The sequence below is a fragment of the Chiroxiphia lanceolata genome, chromosome 25, assembly GCF_009829145.1.
Source record: "Chiroxiphia lanceolata isolate bChiLan1 chromosome 25, bChiLan1.pri, whole genome shotgun sequence".
Lineage (NCBI taxonomy): Eukaryota > Metazoa > Chordata > Aves > Passeriformes > Pipridae > Chiroxiphia > Chiroxiphia lanceolata.
The window spans coordinates 3,616,035-3,634,346 of NC_045661.1; the positions used below are offsets into that span (position 1 = coordinate 3,616,035).

At 47.6% G+C, this 18,312-nt stretch overlaps 1 protein-coding gene across 5 annotated transcripts in view; it reads right to left on the reverse strand.

Annotated features, from left to right (window-relative positions):
- Positions 1-18,312, reverse strand: part of KCND3 (potassium voltage-gated channel subfamily D member 3) — a 140,682-nt gene that overhangs the window by 119,632 nt on the left and 2,738 nt on the right. For all 5 annotated transcript variants that reach the window (XM_032710528.1, XM_032710530.1, XM_032710526.1 and 2 more), the window contains exon 2: positions 14,661-15,845. In XM_032710528.1, coding sequence (XP_032566419.1) covers positions 14,661-15,769 — 1,109 coding nt within the window. In that variant the 5' untranslated portion in view covers positions 15,770-15,845. The remainder of the gene's footprint in view (positions 1-14,660; positions 15,846-18,312) is intronic.

An 18,312-nucleotide genomic window follows, 5' to 3' on the forward strand; every position in this document is an offset into this window, starting at 1 on the left:
GTGTGTGTGACCACTGTCAGGTCACCTTCTCTCTCTGGACCACTCTTCGAGCTGTGTGGTGGACACAGGGCCTGTCTGGCAGCAGAACTGTCACTGGAGCAATCCAAGTGTGGGATGAGAGGGATATCTGACAGTGCATATTTACCTGGTTAAATTCCAGAGAGGTGGAAATTCATAGAGTCATAGAACGGTTTGGGTTGGAAGGGACCTTAAAGCTCATCCTGTTCCACCCCCTGCCATGGGCAGAGACACCTTCCACTAGCCCAGGTTGCTCCAAGCCCTGTCCAACCTGGCTTTGAACACTCCCAGGGGTGGGGCAGCCACATCTTCCCTGGGCAACCTCTGGCCCTCATAGGGAAGAACTTCTTCCTAAATGTTCATCAGGCCTTTCCCAAAAGCCTGCCCAAGGTTGCCATGGGAAGCACAAAGTTACCATGACTTTGCTTTGCTCACATGGAGCTTTTTGTGTCCTGAGTCACAGCCAGAGCTTGCTCAGGAACAAAGATGTACTTGCATTTATATCTCTCCCAGATGATAAGACTGGCTGAGGGAAATGGTCAGAGCCATCCAAAAACCCCTTCACCTTGGCAGTCAGGACTGGCCTTCAGGAGCCCATTACACTAAGCCACTGTGACAGCTCATGAGGGAGAAACACTGTCCAGAAATGCAGGACACAAGACATCCTCCTTCTACAACCTGTTTTATGGTGTCCTCTGTCAAATGTGATTCTGACCTTTAGAGAAAAAGGTGGATGTCTCTGTGCAATCCAGCAATGAGCTGGAGAACAAGCTGAGTGTAATCAATCAAGTGGGACACATCAAGGTGTAGGGAAGCTGTCTGCCCACAGCTTCTTGGAGATTCTCCACCAGCACTGTCAGGTAACTCCTTGTCCCCCCTGGGCTGCACTAACACTGTTGGCACTCCTTTGTGTTCAGCTGCCTGATTCTGCAAACCAAGACCAGCAAAGGTGCTGTGAGTGCCCAACAGCTGGGCAGTGCCCACGGGTCTGTCTGTCCATGGCTGGTGTCATTGGTCTCTCTGAAGGCAGGGTGAATGCAGGGTGCATTATCTCAGCTTATTGCCTACAAATCCCACAAATCACATACAGAATCACAGAATCAGCTGGGCTGGAAGGGACCTCTGAGATCATCAAGTCCAACCCTGGATCCAACCCCGCTGTGGTTCCCAGCCCATGGCACTGATGCCACATCCAGTCTGTCCTTAAACACCTCCAGGGATGGAGAATCCACCCCTTCCCTGGGCAGCCCATTCCAATGGCTGAGCACCCTCTCTGCAAAGAAATTCTTCCTAATCTCCAACCTAAACCTCCCCTGGCACAGCTTCAGACTGAGCCCTCTTGTCTTGCTGAGAGTTACCTGGGAAAAGAGACCAAACCCCCCTGGCTCCCCCCTCCTGTCAGGGAGTTGCAGAGTGAGGAGGTCTCCCCTGAGCCTCCTCTTCTCCAGGCTGAACAGCCCCAGCTCCCTCAGCCTCTCCTCACAGCACTTGTGCTCCAGTCCCTTCCCCAGCCTCGTTGCCCTTCTCTGGACCTGCTCCAGCCCCTCAATGTCCTTCCTGAGCTGAGGGCCCAGAACTGGACACAGCACTCCAGGGGTGGCCTCACCAGCGCTGAGTCCAGGGGAAGAATCACTTCCCTGGACCTGTTGGCCACACTGTTCCTGATCCAGGCCAGGATCCATTGGCCTTCTTGGCCACCTGGGCACACTCTGGCTCATGTTCAGGGGGGGACTCTGAGGTGTCCTATGCAGGGCCAGGAGTTGGACTGGATGATCCTTGTGGGTCCCTTCCAGCTCAGGAGATTCTGTGATTCCATAAAACCCTTGCCTTTTAGTCACCACTTGTTTTCATCCCGATTATTTCACCTTGCAAACAAAGCACTCAACATCCAGGGATGTTCAGACACTGCCCTTCTCTCAGTTTGGGATGATTTAATGGGTGGATTTAATTTATTGTACAGTTAAGTGCTATAGGTAGTAGATGTGCTGTCTGCCCACTCTGTTTTGATATTGCCAGAGATACAGTTATTAATGGCACATAAATTCTATCCAACAGTTTTCTTAAGTGTCCTAACAATAGTGCAGCATCACCACCATTCCCAGGGGTCCAAGGGAAGCTCTGGGACCCAGGAATGATGAGATGGGGCTCTGTGGAGGACCTGACACCAAAGGGCATCTCCTGCCATAACAACTTTCCCACAAAAATAGTGCATAAAGTGCCTCCCAAACTCTACCCTGACCTATTCCAACCAGCTGAGCTGCCAGCAAAGCTTGTTTTTCACTGGTGTGACTCACTGGCTGTAATGGAGTTACTCTCCATCCACGCTGTGAGCAGAGTGGGCAGGCCCATTAAAAATTATTTCCATAATGAAATTGGGAGGGGGTGTCCGAGCTGCCAGGAAATCCAGCCTGGAAGGACACACAGAGAGCCCCAGCCTGGCCTGAGCAGAGGGTTTTACACCCTCCCCCTGGACAGGGCTAACGAGGCAGCTCCAGTGCAGCCTTTGTTTCTGACCAAAAAAAAAAAAAATAAAAATAAAAAAGAATCATAAAAGCTGCTGAAATTCATTTTCAGTTCACAGTACATTTGGTGCCAGACTTCCCTGCTGCAATCATGTGAATATATCCTGACACGTACCAGGAGCTGCCTGGGTGTTTATTTACCCTGGGATGTGCACTTGAGGGCACGTGTGCCTGGCTTTAAATCTATATATTTTAAAGGCTGAACACCTGTTTTCTACTAAAAATCTTTACCTCCCACCAAATTATCTGTTATATTTTGCTGAAAAGTTCAGAGATTTTCCTTCCCTTTTCTTCTCCCAACATTTTTGAGCTCTGCTCAGATGAAAACAGGCAAATGATGGACAGTGGCAGTGTTTCAGAGTGGCACAACTATAGGAACTGAATAGTTTTAAACAATATTTCAGCTGCTGAAAATCTAAGAGAAAAATGGTAAAAATAAATGCAAATGTTGCTATGTAGAAGTCAAAAATAAGATTTCATCTGTAGATCTATCCTCCTCTTCTGAAATCTCATTTTCTCCTTTCACTTCCAAGCCAAGAGAATTGAAAACTGGGCTAAACAGCATGTGATGGACCATTCCTTATGGACTATATATTCCAGGACTCCTGCCTTTCTGGGTAATAAATGATCCACAAGAAAGTGTGGATGTGAGATTTCCTCTGGGCCTTTTCCAAACCCCCTCAATTGGCAGCTGCTCTGATGGATCTTCCCAGGCACCAAAGCAGGGCTGGGGTTTCAGATGGAGCTTCACAGGGATGAACCATTTCAGGAGCATTTGTTGATACAATCCCAGCACAATTTTGGTCAGGAAGGGGCTCTGGAGGTTCCCCACTCCAGCTCTGGGGTGTCTCAGGTGGGGAACAGTCTGATGTTAATGGTGAAGGAAAAGTTATCAGGACATCTGTGTGTTAACAAGTCATGTTGGAGCATCAGAACTTGTAAAGAAAGGCCAAAACTGGGAAAGAGCCTCTGCTCCTTGTGCCTTTCCTGATCCACCCTGACATCCACACCTTGGGAAAGGCTCTGCCCATGACCCTGAGCTTGCTCCTGAGCTTCAGATTTCTCTTCTGTGAGTAAACTGATGGAGCTGTTTACCTCTGTTTGATCTATTCCAAGGGCTTTCCCTAGGCAGGAATTCAAGCTTGTTCAATAGAGCTCATTAGGTAATGAGCTTATTCACTAAGCTCATTAGTGGTGGAATTCATCCTGCTCAGCCCTCTGCAGCCCGGAATCTTGTATCCCTTCAGCCCAGCTTACTACTTGTTCTGACCCTTAGCAAGAGGGATGACTTTTACCCAATTTCATCTATTTTATGTGTTTTCATTCAACAGCTGTTTTGCTGAATGACTGTTTCTATTATTTAATCTGGCCTGCTCTCCCCGTGTAGCAGAAAAAATATCTAAAAGTGCTGAAGTCTTTTGCATCGAGTGTGCCAAGGCTTGAATATCATGCCAGCTCATTTCATGAACTGAAGCAGAGTGTCTGACTCAGTAGGACTCATCCTATTCCGTGATGGATGCTCCCTGGATTGATGAACAGACGGTTGGGCAGATGTAAGTGGGCAGGAAAACGAAAAGAGGCACCAAGTAAAAGTTGTGATTGCCTCCTGCGAGCTGACCGTGATTGCCCATCTGTACACAAATCTAGTGGTCTTGTGGGAAGTTTTAAAGCACACCCAGGCACGGCAGAAGCCTGGGAATTTCGTATTTTGGTTAATTATGCAGAGATCAGAGAGCGAGGTTGATAAAAAGGATATCTCAGGTGCAAAGACGGGGTGGGAGACGGGGTTTTAAATCTCCCTGAACCAAGAGCACAACTGAGATGTGTGACAGTGAAGGATGTGTGTTGGCAATAATGCTTCATTGATTCATGCTCAAAGTGGTAAATTTAAGCCCTGTTTCTACTCATTTCAGACACTGATTACTAGAAAAAGGCTCTCATGCAGTGGAGTAACGGAGGTGTCAGAGCCTGTTATGTCGACACAGCCTGTTCCCATCTTCCCTCAGAAGAGGCAGAAAGAAACAATTGGAGCTTTTCTCAGATTGATACTGATGGCAAAGCTCAAGAAATGATGTAAACATAAACCTCCCTACAAAAACAGGGTTGTGATTGAGAAGGAGCCTTGCCATCAGTCAGGGAAAGGATAAGTTTGTATCTGCACTGGCAGGAGCTGGGCTGGAGCAGAGGCACCCACTGAACACACCTCAGGAGGATTTCTTTCAGACTAGACCTGGTCTGGTCAGTGACTGAACACCCATTTGCAGTAGGAGCACACTGGGTGTATTCCTGAAGAGGTGTTTGATCCAGAAGGGATGCAGTCCACGTGCTCTGCAGCCTCTCTGCACCGTGAGCCAAACTGCAGCAGGGACAGCACGGCTGGGTTTGCTTTCCCAGAGCATTCCTGAGCCAAACTAAGTAGATGGGCTCCAGGGGAAAGCAGCTCAGAGCAGCTTTCTCTGCCTTTAGCTCTCCTTTTGAAGACAGCTTACTTCTGCCCAGCATTAGGCTGTGAGAAGAGCTGGCTTGTATTATCCTTTTCCATTGAAAAATAAAGTGCTATTTTTGTTCTTACCATAGTGACTGTAATTAATATTTAAGGAGGATGGCTCCCTTGTGCTCCAGATCATAAAAATACAGAGAAAAGTGTGCACATGTCTCCAAATTACACCCCAAAAGTGCATGTGGAGCATACAGACGTGGAACTGAGGATTGTGGCCCCATCCCTGGAAGTGTTTACGGCCAGGTTGGACAGTTCTTGGAGCAACCTGGTCTAGTGGAAGGTGTCCCTGCCCATGGCAGGGGGTGGAATGAGATGGTCTTTAAGGTCTCTTCCAACCCTAACCATTCTGTGATTCTCTGATTCTAACTATGTGAGAAAATAAGCAGAGTTAAATAATAGTAAGAAGTGTTTTCCTTAGTGCAGAGAGGAAAAAAAGAGGCTGTTTTGTTGTGGGGTGAAATCTTGTTATCGAGGATTTGCATTTCCATATTAAAGGCTGAAAATGACTCAAGATTTTATCATCTGCTGTTTTCACATCTGATGTGAAACCCTGGGTCTACAGGCAAGATGAGAAAGACAGCAGCAGTTTGTGACTTTTAGGTGGCAAAGTGGAGTCACATGGCCAGAAAGAATAAAGCAATGAGTGCATGAAAAATAATGACCCATATTAAAAAAGCTCAGGGTGCTCCACGGTGTTGGGGATGTGTTATTTGATGAACAGGGGCTTTGCTAAAAGTGAACCCAGCAGATCTGATGAGGCTGGGGAGGTTTGGGGGTGCCAGGGTGTTACTGCTGCCACAGGAGGTGTGTTATCAGTAACAGCAGCTGCTTCCCTCCATGTCTTTAAGATTTATCACTCGAATTATTTGACCTTTTTGTTGGGAGGCTCCACAGCACAGACCTCTGCAAGCTCAGGGTTCGGGGGCTCGTAGCCTCGTTCCACAGGACCCCTCCCTTCCGAGGCAAACAGCCCCTCTCCAGGGCTTTCTGGGGATGTGCAGCAGCCAAATTTCGCAGGGTCCTGAAGGCAAAAAGCTAAAGCTGATCTGTGTTTTAATTCTGCTGCAGATGGCAGGCCAAGATGAAAGCAGCAGGTTTCCCCAGGCGATGGCTCTCGGAACCCGGGCGGGGAAGAGCCTGCTCGGAAAATGGCTTTGAGTGGCTGCCCATTTCAGGGTGGTGGTTGTTGTTGTTGTTCCTTGCAGATGCTTTTATAGGTGAGGGATAATTCATGCACAGAGTTGCCACTCTGCATCAGGAGTGACAGCCCTGACAATGCCCTCGCTTGTCCCCCAGCCCCAAACACCCCTCCCGGCCCCGGGAGGAAAGTGAGAGAAAAGTCCACAATGCAGAGGCACAACAAAAGGGGGAGACCATGAAAGAATGAGGGAAAGAAAGAGCCAGATGCTCCAGCCTCATTTCTGAGGCTGCAAAGAAGAATGAAAAGCCGGTAAAGACTTGCACCTTTTAAAGGAGTAATGAATTGTTTCCTCCTCTGGCAGGCAGTGATTTGACTTGCCACATGCCTCCCAGTAATTTCCCAGCAGGTTTTAATGTTGGAACAATGGCATTCTGTTAGATATTGATTTTAAAATAACTCTTCCACACTTTACTTGTAATTTTAAGAGGTGAATTACAGCCCTTGAATGTGTTCTAATGTAGCAGTAGTAAATAGTTAAATGGGCACAATCTGTTTCTGCAGGCATTGCCTGTCCAGGAGAAGGCAGAGCTCGGCTGAAACCTGCCTGTCTTCTGGTCTGCAGGAAAAGCAGTCATTAATCTGCCTTCACTGAAGGAAAATATTAAGAAATTCACAGTGGACGTGGTGGAATTTGACAGAAAAGAATGTCTGTGCTGGGTGTTGAAGCAGCGAGAGTGGGAGGCAGTGGGTAAATGACCAAATTGCAGCTCTTTTCTTCTTCATCCTCGCTGAGCTGTGATGCTCACTGGGGGATATCACTGCCAGCACCCTTTGGTGAGCCTGGAGAGGTGGCTGGGGGTGACCCTGGGCCCTCTGCCTGCACTTTGGTCCATGAGCAGTGCAGGGACCAGCTGCTCGTTGGGGCATCGCCCTCGCTGAGGCTTGTGCTGCACGAAAAATAACCCAGCCTGCTCCATCCCTGGGAGCTCTGCACGGCCAGGGCTGAAGGGCAGGGAGGCACAGCCCGTGTTAAACACAAACTGTACATCACTCCCACTGAAACCACGGGAATTACACAGGTCAGGGGCTGGTGTGCACTGAGTGCCCGAGGTGTGAGTGTGGTGGAGGGCAGGGACAAACACCGGTTGGTGCTGAGGAGAAGTTTCCCTGTTTATCTCACACTGTTCTGTTTGGGGTTTTTTGGGTTTTTTTGGTTTTTTTTTTTCTTGATGGGGTGATTGCATTACAGTGCCTGGAAACGAGCTGGGTTTGGTCACAGGTGATCCCATATTCTGGCTGCAGCTGCCCAGAATGGTTTGGGTTGGAAGGGACCTTAAAGATCATTTTGTTCCACCCACCTTCCACTAGACCAGGTTGCTCCAAGCCCTGTCCAACGTGGTCTTGGACACTTCCAGGGATGGGGCAGCCACAGCTTCTCTGGGCAACCTGTGCCAGGGCCTCCCCACCCTCCCAGGGAAGAATTTCTCCCTAATAATCTAAGCTAAACTTTCTGGTTTGCATTTTGAAGCCATTCCCCCCCCGTCCTGTCACTCCACACTCTCGAATGCACAGATCCCTTAAGAAATTGCAATAAAAATGTCTCATGTTATTATCCCAATATTACAACTGGGTAGGAGTTTTATTTCATGCCAAATCCGAGGGAACAGGTCTGGGGAAGGACATGAGGCACAGATTTCACTGTGAGGATGAGGATGGGTGCTGGCAGGATGAAGCTCTGGTCAGAGGGGCTGCAGAGACTCAGTCACTCAGAAACTCACTGTGCTCCTCTCCCTATAACCCTCACGGGCTCTAATCAGCTAAGAGATGTAATTAGTTTTGGCTAATTTGTTGCAGGGCCTTTAACTTTCCTTCCTCTGTCCCTGCTTTCTGACTGACAGTGGCTACTCTGTCCTTTATTTTCAGCTGATGTCTGTAAACTGATTACTTTTACTGGGTCAGCACTGTTATGAAATTATCAGTTTATGGCACTAAAAATAGCTCAGATTCAGTCAGCACGCCAATCACTTCCCTTCATCTCCAATGATAATACAATGTTATCTTTAATCTGTATTTCTCAGGCACTTACTGTGTTGCAGGCTAGAAAGAAAAGGGGGGGGAAAAAAAAAAGAAAGAAGAGCTCAGGGAAAAAAATTCTGTAAATCAGTTGCTATAGATGTATCTCTGCCAAGGCTTCCACTGGTAAATTTAGCAGTCACGTTACAATTTTAGTCAGCACCATTTCTTGGCCTTATTCAAAATAATTCACTTCTCACACAACGAGTTACCCTAAAGGCAAGTTATTTTGTCTTGCACATTAAAGATGGTGTGTTTGCACATACAAATATCCAAAGCCACAAAAAGCATAAGGATGGGTAATTTTTTCTTTTCTTAAGAGAAGGAAAAATAAAAAAAAAACCAACGGTAAATTCAACTTGCTCTGAGAATGAATAAAGGTATTTTAATACATCTGGGGTTCTGGTGAATACAAATAGCTCACAAATGAGACGCTTGCCTGAGATTTATATCAAGACAGTGACGGGAAAAGGTTCCATCTGTAGTTTCTGATACAAAGACATTTTGCACACAATATCTGTAAATCCATTAGGAGAAGAAAATTGATACACGTTTCATATAAGATGAAGCTGGGAGTCAAGAGAATGAAAGCTCAAGGAAATGGCTTCTTTGTGTAGCTCCATCAATTCATTGTTTGATTGGACTCCCTGTATATTAAATTCAGGCAGTTCTTTGGCCCGTGGATACAGGAATTGTTGACTGCGCGGGGAATGGCGAGAGCGCTGAAATCCCAGCGCTTGGCTTCACAAAGGAAACATCCCACCTCTCATCCATCACCCCATCCACGATGGCAAACATGCAAAGCAGCTTTTCTGCCCAAGCCATTCTTCCTGACTCAGTTTAGTGGCACTTCCAGCAGTTCTGACACGCACAGTGTGATTCCAGGGCCAAACAACAACCACCTTTCCGGAGGAGCCGGCAGCGCTCCAGAGATGATTGATTATTTCCCTTACTTTGCAAGCTCCTCTGAGTTTTGCACGGAGGAGGGTGAATGAAGGTTACTATCAGCTCGAGTGGTTTTGCTGTGGAGGCAGGAGTGCAGAGAGAGCTCTGGTCACACGGAGCCCGGCAGCGCCCGCGGAAGCGCGCTCGGGATCCGGCGCGTTCGCGCCAGCCCAGCTGTCAGCACTTTGCCAGCCAGGGTTTCACATCCCATTGCACTGCTTAAATCTCAGCCCCTTCCTTTGCCCTGACTGGACACCGATTGAAAAAAAAAACAACAAACAAACAACAAAAAACCCAGCCAAGAAATAAGCAAACCCCAAAGTGATGTTTCTGTCGGAGGCGCTGCTCGGGCGCCCGTTCGCTTGCATTCTCTCTGATCCAGGTTTTGCAGAACCAGACTGAGCCAAGGCAAACCAAACCAAACCCTACCCCCAAATCCCTGCTCTCTGTGCACTCAGCTAATGAAACCTCTAAGAAATTTCAGCTCTTGCTCCAGCCCAGGCTGTTGACATAACCAGGCCAGCACGGCTGCTTTATTGACTTCCCAGCGTTAACCTGGTTCCTTAAATGAATTATACAGATGGGACTGTGTTGTCCAAGAGCACTGATGTGTGTCTCTCAAACTCATTGACCAGTGCAGCCAGCTCTGAAAGGGGGATTGTGTTCTCAAAAGCATTATGTTCTTGCAAACTGTAAGGGAGAGAGACAGAGATAGATTCTCCAAGGACCACCCCGAGGGCGCTGAGCTGTGGGAGCTCAGCCTTCATTAGGCAATAGAAAACCACACAGTGTATCCCTGAGCTCAGGGCAGAACAAAATCCATCATCAGCCTCTGTCTCTTGGTCTGCATTTCTGCTGGTTTCTTGACGCAAATGATCAGAAGTGATGACTCCCTCCATGGATATTCCCTCCTCACAGAACCTTCCAGTACCCAAAGGGGCTCCAAGAGAGCTGGAGAGGGACTTTTTGCAAAAGGCCTGGAGAGACAGGACAAGGGGGAACGGCTTAAAATGGACAGGGGGTAAATTTAGATTAGATATTAGGAAGAACTTTCTCCCTGTCAGGGTGGGGAGGCCCTGGCACAGGTTGCCCAGAGAAGCTGGGGCTGCCCCTGGATCCCTGGAAGTGTCCAAGGCCAGGTTGGAGCAACCTGGGCTAGTGGAAGGTGTCCCTGCCCATGGCAGGGGGTGGGATGAGATGAGCTTATAGGTGCCTCCCAACCCAACCCATTCTGGGATTTTATTCCCCTCTCTGGGGCACAGTGGGAGCCCGGCTGTGATGCCCAAAGGGACCCTCGGGAGCCTCTCCGTGCCCAGGGAGGTGCAGGCAGACGTGGCACTCAGGTTTTCACAGCTACAACTTGCTGCAGGCCATGGACACTGCCCAGGAGTCTGAAACATAGTGCTCTTGTCAGGTGAAATGAAAACAGCTATAAAAAGCTTAGAAAAACATGTGTTCTGGGCAAAACTGGCGTGGGGGTGAGTGGTGTGGGAGAGGTCTCGTCCCACTGCTGTGTTTGGGATGCACATAGAGGGGCAGCAGTGGAACATGAGGCCGCCTCATCCACTGCACTCTGTAAATGGGAATAAAACTGAATATTGGACAGGGCTCTGAGCAACCTGGGCTAGTAGAAGGTGGCCCTGCCCTTGGCAGGGGGTGGGACAAAATGAGCTTTAAGGTCCCTTCCAACCCAAACCATTCTGTGGTTCTGTGAAGCCCAACGTGCTGGTAACAAGGCAACCAAACGTATTAGCATGCAATCATTTTTAAGTAGATGTAAAACTGGTGGTTATTGCACATCAAGTTAGCTAAAAACCAGGACAGGGACGTGAGTGCTGGGATGGGACCAGCACTGTGCTCCTCCTCTGCTTTCAGGGGGGGTCCTGGGGGTCAAAACCTCCTGCAGGACACAGCCAAGAGTCCTGGCAAGGCCAGTGCTTGTTGTACTGGTGCTTTAGAGAGGATGGGTAGCTGTTTGCCTCTTGAGAAAAATGTTTCTGCATGAATTGGAGAGCTGATTTTGAATTAATTTTGAATAGTTGTTTCAGTAATTCAGATTGATTTAAGATGCACCCAAGAATAATGCTTTCATTATAAAACCTCCTGAGCAAAATTTAAATCGTGCTAAATTAAAAACAGCCTCTGTTAAACCAGGGCTGATGAGCACAGCAGAGGGATCAGAGATGCAGGGTCAGTATAATTTAATTCCTTTGCTTTGTTTCCCATTCCAGAAAAACTATTGTACCTGTCTCCTTGGGTTGTTAACTACCTAAGGAGCTGGATCGCCCTGGATTTCTCTAAACTGATTTTCATAGTAACCCCACCAAAAGCAGCAATTATTTATTGATGCAGAGCTTCACCTTCCAGAAGAACAGCATTTTTATTGCTTTTTATTTATGGGTCAATCCGGAAATTCGATTGCATCCTAAGGATACTTAGGGAACTGGAACAGCAGCTGATGCACAGCACAGTGGGAGGGTTCATGGTTTCCTACTGCTGGCCCTGTTTGTTTGTTGTAAGTAAACTTTCCATTTTATATACATGGGGCTAATTTTTAACGTCTTAATAACACTGGAAAAGTTATCCTGCATATTCCAAATGGCTCCTACAAAGCACTCTGTCAAGGCAACAGTGGGATTCCAGTGTCAGGGAAACATTCACTTATCTGCATTTAAATGTATCAGCGGTGAAAACAAAATATACACGTATAGTTTTGAGTTAAAAACCTGCTTTAGAATCTCTTGCTTTAAATGCTGGCTGAATTATTAAAGGCAAAAGGCAGAAAATATTTAGGATACCAATAAAAGCTCTGAGTGTTGCTGAAATACAAGCAGTGAACTGGCAAGCACTAAGTAGGCAAAGTCTGATGGATTAGGAGACCTTGGCTGCATTTTTGGCAATGTGTCTGTGATGGGAATTGCCAGTACTCTCATTAGCAGCAAGATCCTTCCAAACATATTGAAATGGCTTCTGAAGAGAGATGTATATGAAATATTGCCTGGTAGCTCCAGTTTGTCAGAACTGAAGGGATTTTTGGGGAAATGAAGGGGGCCAGGAGGGTTAACCCCGAGGGGTTCATTCCTCCAGGAGGGTCAACTGCCCACCCCACAGGGTGGGAATGAGGAGGTGGAAATGAGCTGAGGACAAAGGGTTTGCTCCTGGAGGTCAGGGATTTCACTGCTGTGCTGCCAAATTGTGGGGGAGAGTTGTGGGCACAGCCAGTGCCTCGTTCCACCAGCGCTGGGACCCCACCACAGTCCTGAGCAGCCCCAAAAATGCCTCTCCAGGAGGGTGTCTGGAGGGGGCTCTGCAGAGCTGGGCTGGCAGCAATCAGGTTTTTATGGCTCAGAGTTGCAACTTTTCTTTCTAGCACAGGTTTTGGGAGAGTGTTTGGCTTCAGGGAGCTGCTGAGTGTGGTTCTGGGCAGATGGGTGTTGTCCAAGTGCACACGGGCTCCTCAGGGTCTGCTGTTATTGATGTTTCTGAGTTTCTTATAAATCTGTGATAGAACACTAAACTCAGCTGATAACACTATTTGCTAGAGGCACCTATTTTAATTACAATCTGGCAAAAAAAAATTCCCAAATACTAGAAAAGCTTAAACCTTAAGATTTTGACAGCATTTTATGGGTCCCTTCCCAACGAATTTTTTACAAAGCTGTGTTTAAATGCCTAATTTCTTAAATCCGTGTCAACTCATTTAAAGCACTCATTTATCCATAATTTCTGTGATTACAACAGATTGAGAGCACTTTAAGGTCCTCAGGAGCACTTTGGTTTGCGGGTCTGTGCGTTCAGAGAGGGAGGGAAGGAGACCAAAACTGAGCCACTGCCCTGATGAGGCACTGCCTGAGAGGCTCAGCTTCTCTCCAGCACATTCTGCACGTATTGGGTTTGTTCCCAGAACGTCCCCTTGACCCCAACTGTCCTGTCACAAAGATGTAACAGCAAAAGTGTGAATGGGCACAGGAGTGTGTGGATAGAGGGATGGGTGTGATCATTATCAAACAGAAACCCCAGGAGAGAACTGGATTTTCAGGCCTTTCCCCTCGTGCAGAGGACACAGGAAAGAAGCCACCCAGGGCAGGTGTTCTTCTGAAGCTGCTGGTGGGGACAGGAGGGTGAGAACTGACCAGTATGGACCAGTCACAATATGGAAAGCTGAGCCACAGGGTGGGGGAGTGCTGGGCTGCAAAGTCCACCTTCTATTTCTAAGCAAGCACTGACTTTCCCAGGGTAAGGAGCAGCTTTCGCCATAAACTTGCACACTTTGCTCAGATATTAAAAAAGAGGAATAAAAGATCTTTAGGTGACTATGACAAAAAGCTTCTACATTTGCACTTAATGAAGAAATTCAGACTTTCGGTTGTCATATGCCCGGATTTGGCACTTTTCTGACAGCTGAATTATGATTTTAATAATTTAAAAGTGCTACTGCGAGCCTGTTCATGTATAATGGGCACAGGGAAGCGTTTAAAATCAAAAGCAGTTTAGAGAAAAAGTGGCCACAGTATTACAGGAACAAGCATTGTCTAGATTGGAATATTAAACCTGTGCGAACTCTCCAGTGGGAAAACTCTTCGTAAAGTAACTATAAACTTAGTGTATTGTTCTGATGTGTGGGATGGAGAGATTGCACTCCATCACAGCTTTGCACGGCCTGCAATGCCCACTTTCCTTTACATAACCTTGTCAGGGTGAGGGCCTGGCTATTCTGCTTACAAAGGTTTTAGTTCAGAGCAGCAGAAGCACAAATCTATAATCTCAGTAGAAACATCTGTAAGACGGAAATGAAATATAAGTGGAAAAAAGCGCCCTCCAGGCTACATCCCTCTTGCTTTGATTCCATTATCTTTGTACCTGTCCATGGGAATGTTTGAAATTCTACTGTAACCACCACGGCGCACTCAGTTTGCAAACTCACAACCACCCCCAGACAAGAAGCTCATCTCCTGCTCCACTGAGTGCAAACCAGACCCTGCCCTGGCGATCTCGGAGTATTTTCAGTCCACTGACCCACGACATCCACCTGAATTCAGCAAATCTGTGCTTCCTGGCGTGTCAAGAGAAGAAACAACGGTCGACACCGCGGAGAGACACAACAGACCCATCAGCAACTTTGTGTAAAACCCGCGGCTCGAATGAACGTCAGGACAAACCAGCAGCTCCCTGTGCCAGCCCCCCCCGCCCTCGTGGCAACTTTGCTGCAGCAGGAGCGCGAATCAGGACCTGCCACTCATTTCCCGTCGTGCCAAGCATTTGTCAAGTGGGTGGAAGCGCTTTTTCCCCTTTTGTGCAACTTCCCCCGACCCGCAGAAGTTGTAAGGCAAAGAACAATCGAGCCCTCGACGGTCCCCGACCCTTTCCGAACATGCACCCGGGGAAACGCCGAGGAGCAGCTGAAGTCAAGCTCCCCGTGCATGCTCGCCTGCTGCTCAGGGAAAGGAAAAGTACTACTCACCCCAGTGTTGTCATGGTTACAATAGTGTACCAAAAGGAAGCAGGAATACTGGTGAATTTGCTCGCCGAGGACCCTTTCTCCGCGTAAAACATCACAGTCGCAAAGATGATGATTGCCATAGTGAGGGAAAAGAGGAGAAAGCCAAGCTCGGAGGCACAGCTCTTCAAGGTGTAGCCCAAGATTCTCAGGCCTTGGGAATGGCGGGAGAACTTGAAAATCCTGAAAACCCTAAAAACCCTTAGCGTGACGAAGGCCCCGCTGACGTCCTCGTTGTTGGTCATCACCAGGCCGATGTAGTAGGGCATGATGGCCACCACGTCGATGATGCTCATCACGCTTCGGATGAACCTGTAGCGGCTCGGGGCCGCGAAGAGCCTCAACAGGTACTCGACGGTGAAGATCATCACGCAGGCCGTGTCCAGGCAAAAGAAAGCCACGGCGTACCTCTCCCCGCACGGCAGCTCCTTGTTGCCGGGCACGGTGCCGCAGGGCACAGTTTCCACCACGTTGGTGATCACGGAGACGGCGATAAAGAAACCGGTGACGTAGTAAAAGACTAAGGCTAAGGTGCTGGTGTGGGGGTTCTCGAAGGCTCGCCACATGGTCTGCCGGAAGCTCAGGGACGGCATGGAGCCCTCCTGGTTGTTCTCCGAGTCGTTGTCGTCCATCAGCCGCTCCGCGTTTTCCCGCTTCCTGTCCTTGTACTCTTCGTAGCAGCAGTCCCCGATGATTTCGGGCAGGATCCCGTAGAAGGCGAGCTCTTCGTCGTAGGCAGAGATGCACTCGTACCTGGGGTAGTGCAGCTTGCCAGTTCTATAAAAATTTAGGATGCACCTGAAGACCTCGGGGTCCCGGTCGAAGAAGTACTCCTTGGTGTCCTCGTTGAAGAAGAACTCCTTCTCAGTGCTGCCCAGGAGAGTGTCCGGGTACCTCTCCAGTGTAGTCCTCCAGGTCTGGAATCTCCTGCCACTCACATTGAGAATGATCAGCTCGTCCTGCCTCTTGTTTTTCTCCGTTGGAGCCAGTGGCATGGGGCAGTTGGCCACTGGCATCCATCCTATGGCAGCCGCCCTGGCAAAGGGCAACCACGCTGCTACTCCTGCTGCCATGATGAGCCCGGGCCTTGTTACTGGAGAGGATGATCAGGATGCTCCCGAGACCTGCTGGAAGTCAGATCAGTTCCATCTAAAACACAAGAGCAAAAGAGAACACAGCACACAGTCAAGCAGGGGGTGTCTTGCCCTGGTGTCGGCACAGACACAAGAATTTAAAACAACTGGCTCGCCCTCACCTCCCAGTCAAAGAAGGATGTTAAACAAGGCACACGATAATCAGCTCAGCGAGGTTGTGGCTTTATTCTAGACTGAAACTTTGAATAGCAAATGATTCCTCATTAAAAGCATTTTAAAAGTAGCATAAACACGGTAATTTATATTTGCTTCCTTCCAAACAAGACTAATCCATAATTCCCCAGGTGTAAGACTCGTGTGCTCATCAGTTTAACTACAGCTGTCAAGCAAGAGCTGGGAACTCCAGTGAAATCAGCTGGCAGCTCACCCCATGAAATCCTACACCACAAAAACCCCAGGCTGGGCTCAGCTGTGTTTCCAGCCTTAAACAAGTTCAATATGTTCTGAATCTCGCACTAAGAACATCCTCAGCTGAAAGGGATGGGAAAAAAAAAATCTCTGGTTTTCACTGTTTTTCTTCCACCTTCAATGCAGGGCCTGGCTTCAGCAGCAGTTTTTTGCTGCTCTCCTTAATTTACAGGTGGGTTTTACTCTTGTGGAGAATTCCAGCCCTTTGCCAGACCAGGAGCAAGTTCTGGCTTTCAGGGAAACGTTGCTCAGAACACCTGAGCAACAGCAAACTTCAGTGCCAGGGGTGAAAGCTCATGGATTAAGCTACCAAGGGCATCAGAATGATGCTCCCCAAAGTTGGAGGGTTTCCTTCCAGCAGGAATTCCTTGCTTTTCTTCCTGGCTAACAGAGAGGCAGAAGTCCTTCACCTGAAGAACTGAAGGACTGTTAGTTTGAAACAACATATGTTCACTGCACTCTTGGATTTTTAAATTAAAAATACCCCAAGTTGTCCAGATCCTCAGCCAATATTCTCTTGAAGTTCAAACAGGTTTTGTGGTTCTGATCTAACCACGAATCTTCTTCAGATTTTTGATCTTTGGTCAGAGTTCTTACAGTCTTTAACTTTTATTTTAACCTGCATTTACTTTCATTTCCCTAATGTTCTTCTAACTCTACCATGAAATTATCTGAAGAAAGGTGCCATTATCATAAGAGATGCATTAGGAGCCCTATCAAAAGTCGATTTATCAATGGAAATTCCATCGATTCCACTGACTCAGGCCCTCAAAGCTTAATTGTATCTTTGTAGGCAGTTTTCCTCTAAAGTTTTGAAATTATGTGGAAGCTGCCATTCCAGCCAGTCAGGCTGCAGCATTATTGATTTCAACAGGCCATCAAAACACTGAACAAAAACTGACAGAATCCATCTGGGGTGAAAATGACTGAACTGCTCCCAGAAACGCTCTTCCTCTTCAGGGCAAATTAACATTCATCACCTTAATGGGGAGCATCTTTCTGTGCAATTTTACTGCCTAAAGGACAATTGAAATCCCTCGTGTGAGCATCTTACTGCTGCTGGAAGAGCTTTGGTAATTATGGAACGTGCAATAATCCATAGTGATGCTTATCCCAAGGAGACTCTTTGCTTTATCTGCACAGCACTGGAGGAAACATCCCACGACATTTCCCTCCTAAGGACTGTTCAATATTACAAAGCACTACCTTTTCCCTCGCCCTAAAGAGGGAATTTATTGCATTCATAGTGCCAGACTGGCAGCCCTGGGGACCCGGCTCTGTCGTCTGTGCCAGGCAGAGAAACTTTCTTTGCATGACTTTGAAAAGATCCCCCAGCCCTCAGCTGAAAGGGCATCTCCAGGGGCTCAGTGGGCTCAGGCAGATCCCTTCTACCAGCAGTGGTGGATCTTTTCATTGTTATGGAACACTTTAGAACGAGAGGCAGCAAAACAACAACTATTTCATTCATTTATCAGCAAACACATACAGGCAAACAACCAAGAAACGAAGATAAAGCATCTTATTCCTCCTTTCCCTGCTGGTAATCTGTCTTCTCTGCTTTTTAATTTCAATTAACACCACCACAGTCCTTCTGCCAGGACTGATGCAGGGTGACCTGAGCAGCTTCCTCACTCATCCTCATCTCCCCTGATTTCTCGGGGGAACTGCATCAGAAACCTCTTCTGTACTTTCATAACTTTGGTTGTGGATTCCAGGTTACCTACATTAGCTGCTCAGGCACTATAAATACTTCACATATAATTGTTCTAATCAAGCAGTGGCAACTCATAAGTGACTTACGCATTTTTAAATCAATTTTTAAAGATAAAATGGGTCCTTCCATGCTGGCAGGATGTGTAGGGAAGCTATAAATATCTGAATATAGTGGACAGGATATTAAAGCAAAAGAGAAAGAGAGGGGAATTCTTCTGTGAAAGTTTAGTTCCCATTTCTCTGGGACCAAGAGACGCAGCTGGTCAAGAAAGCACAGCACGCACAGCTCAGTTGTTTAAGTTGCATTGAATCTGCCCCATTTGATCCATAAATACACACAA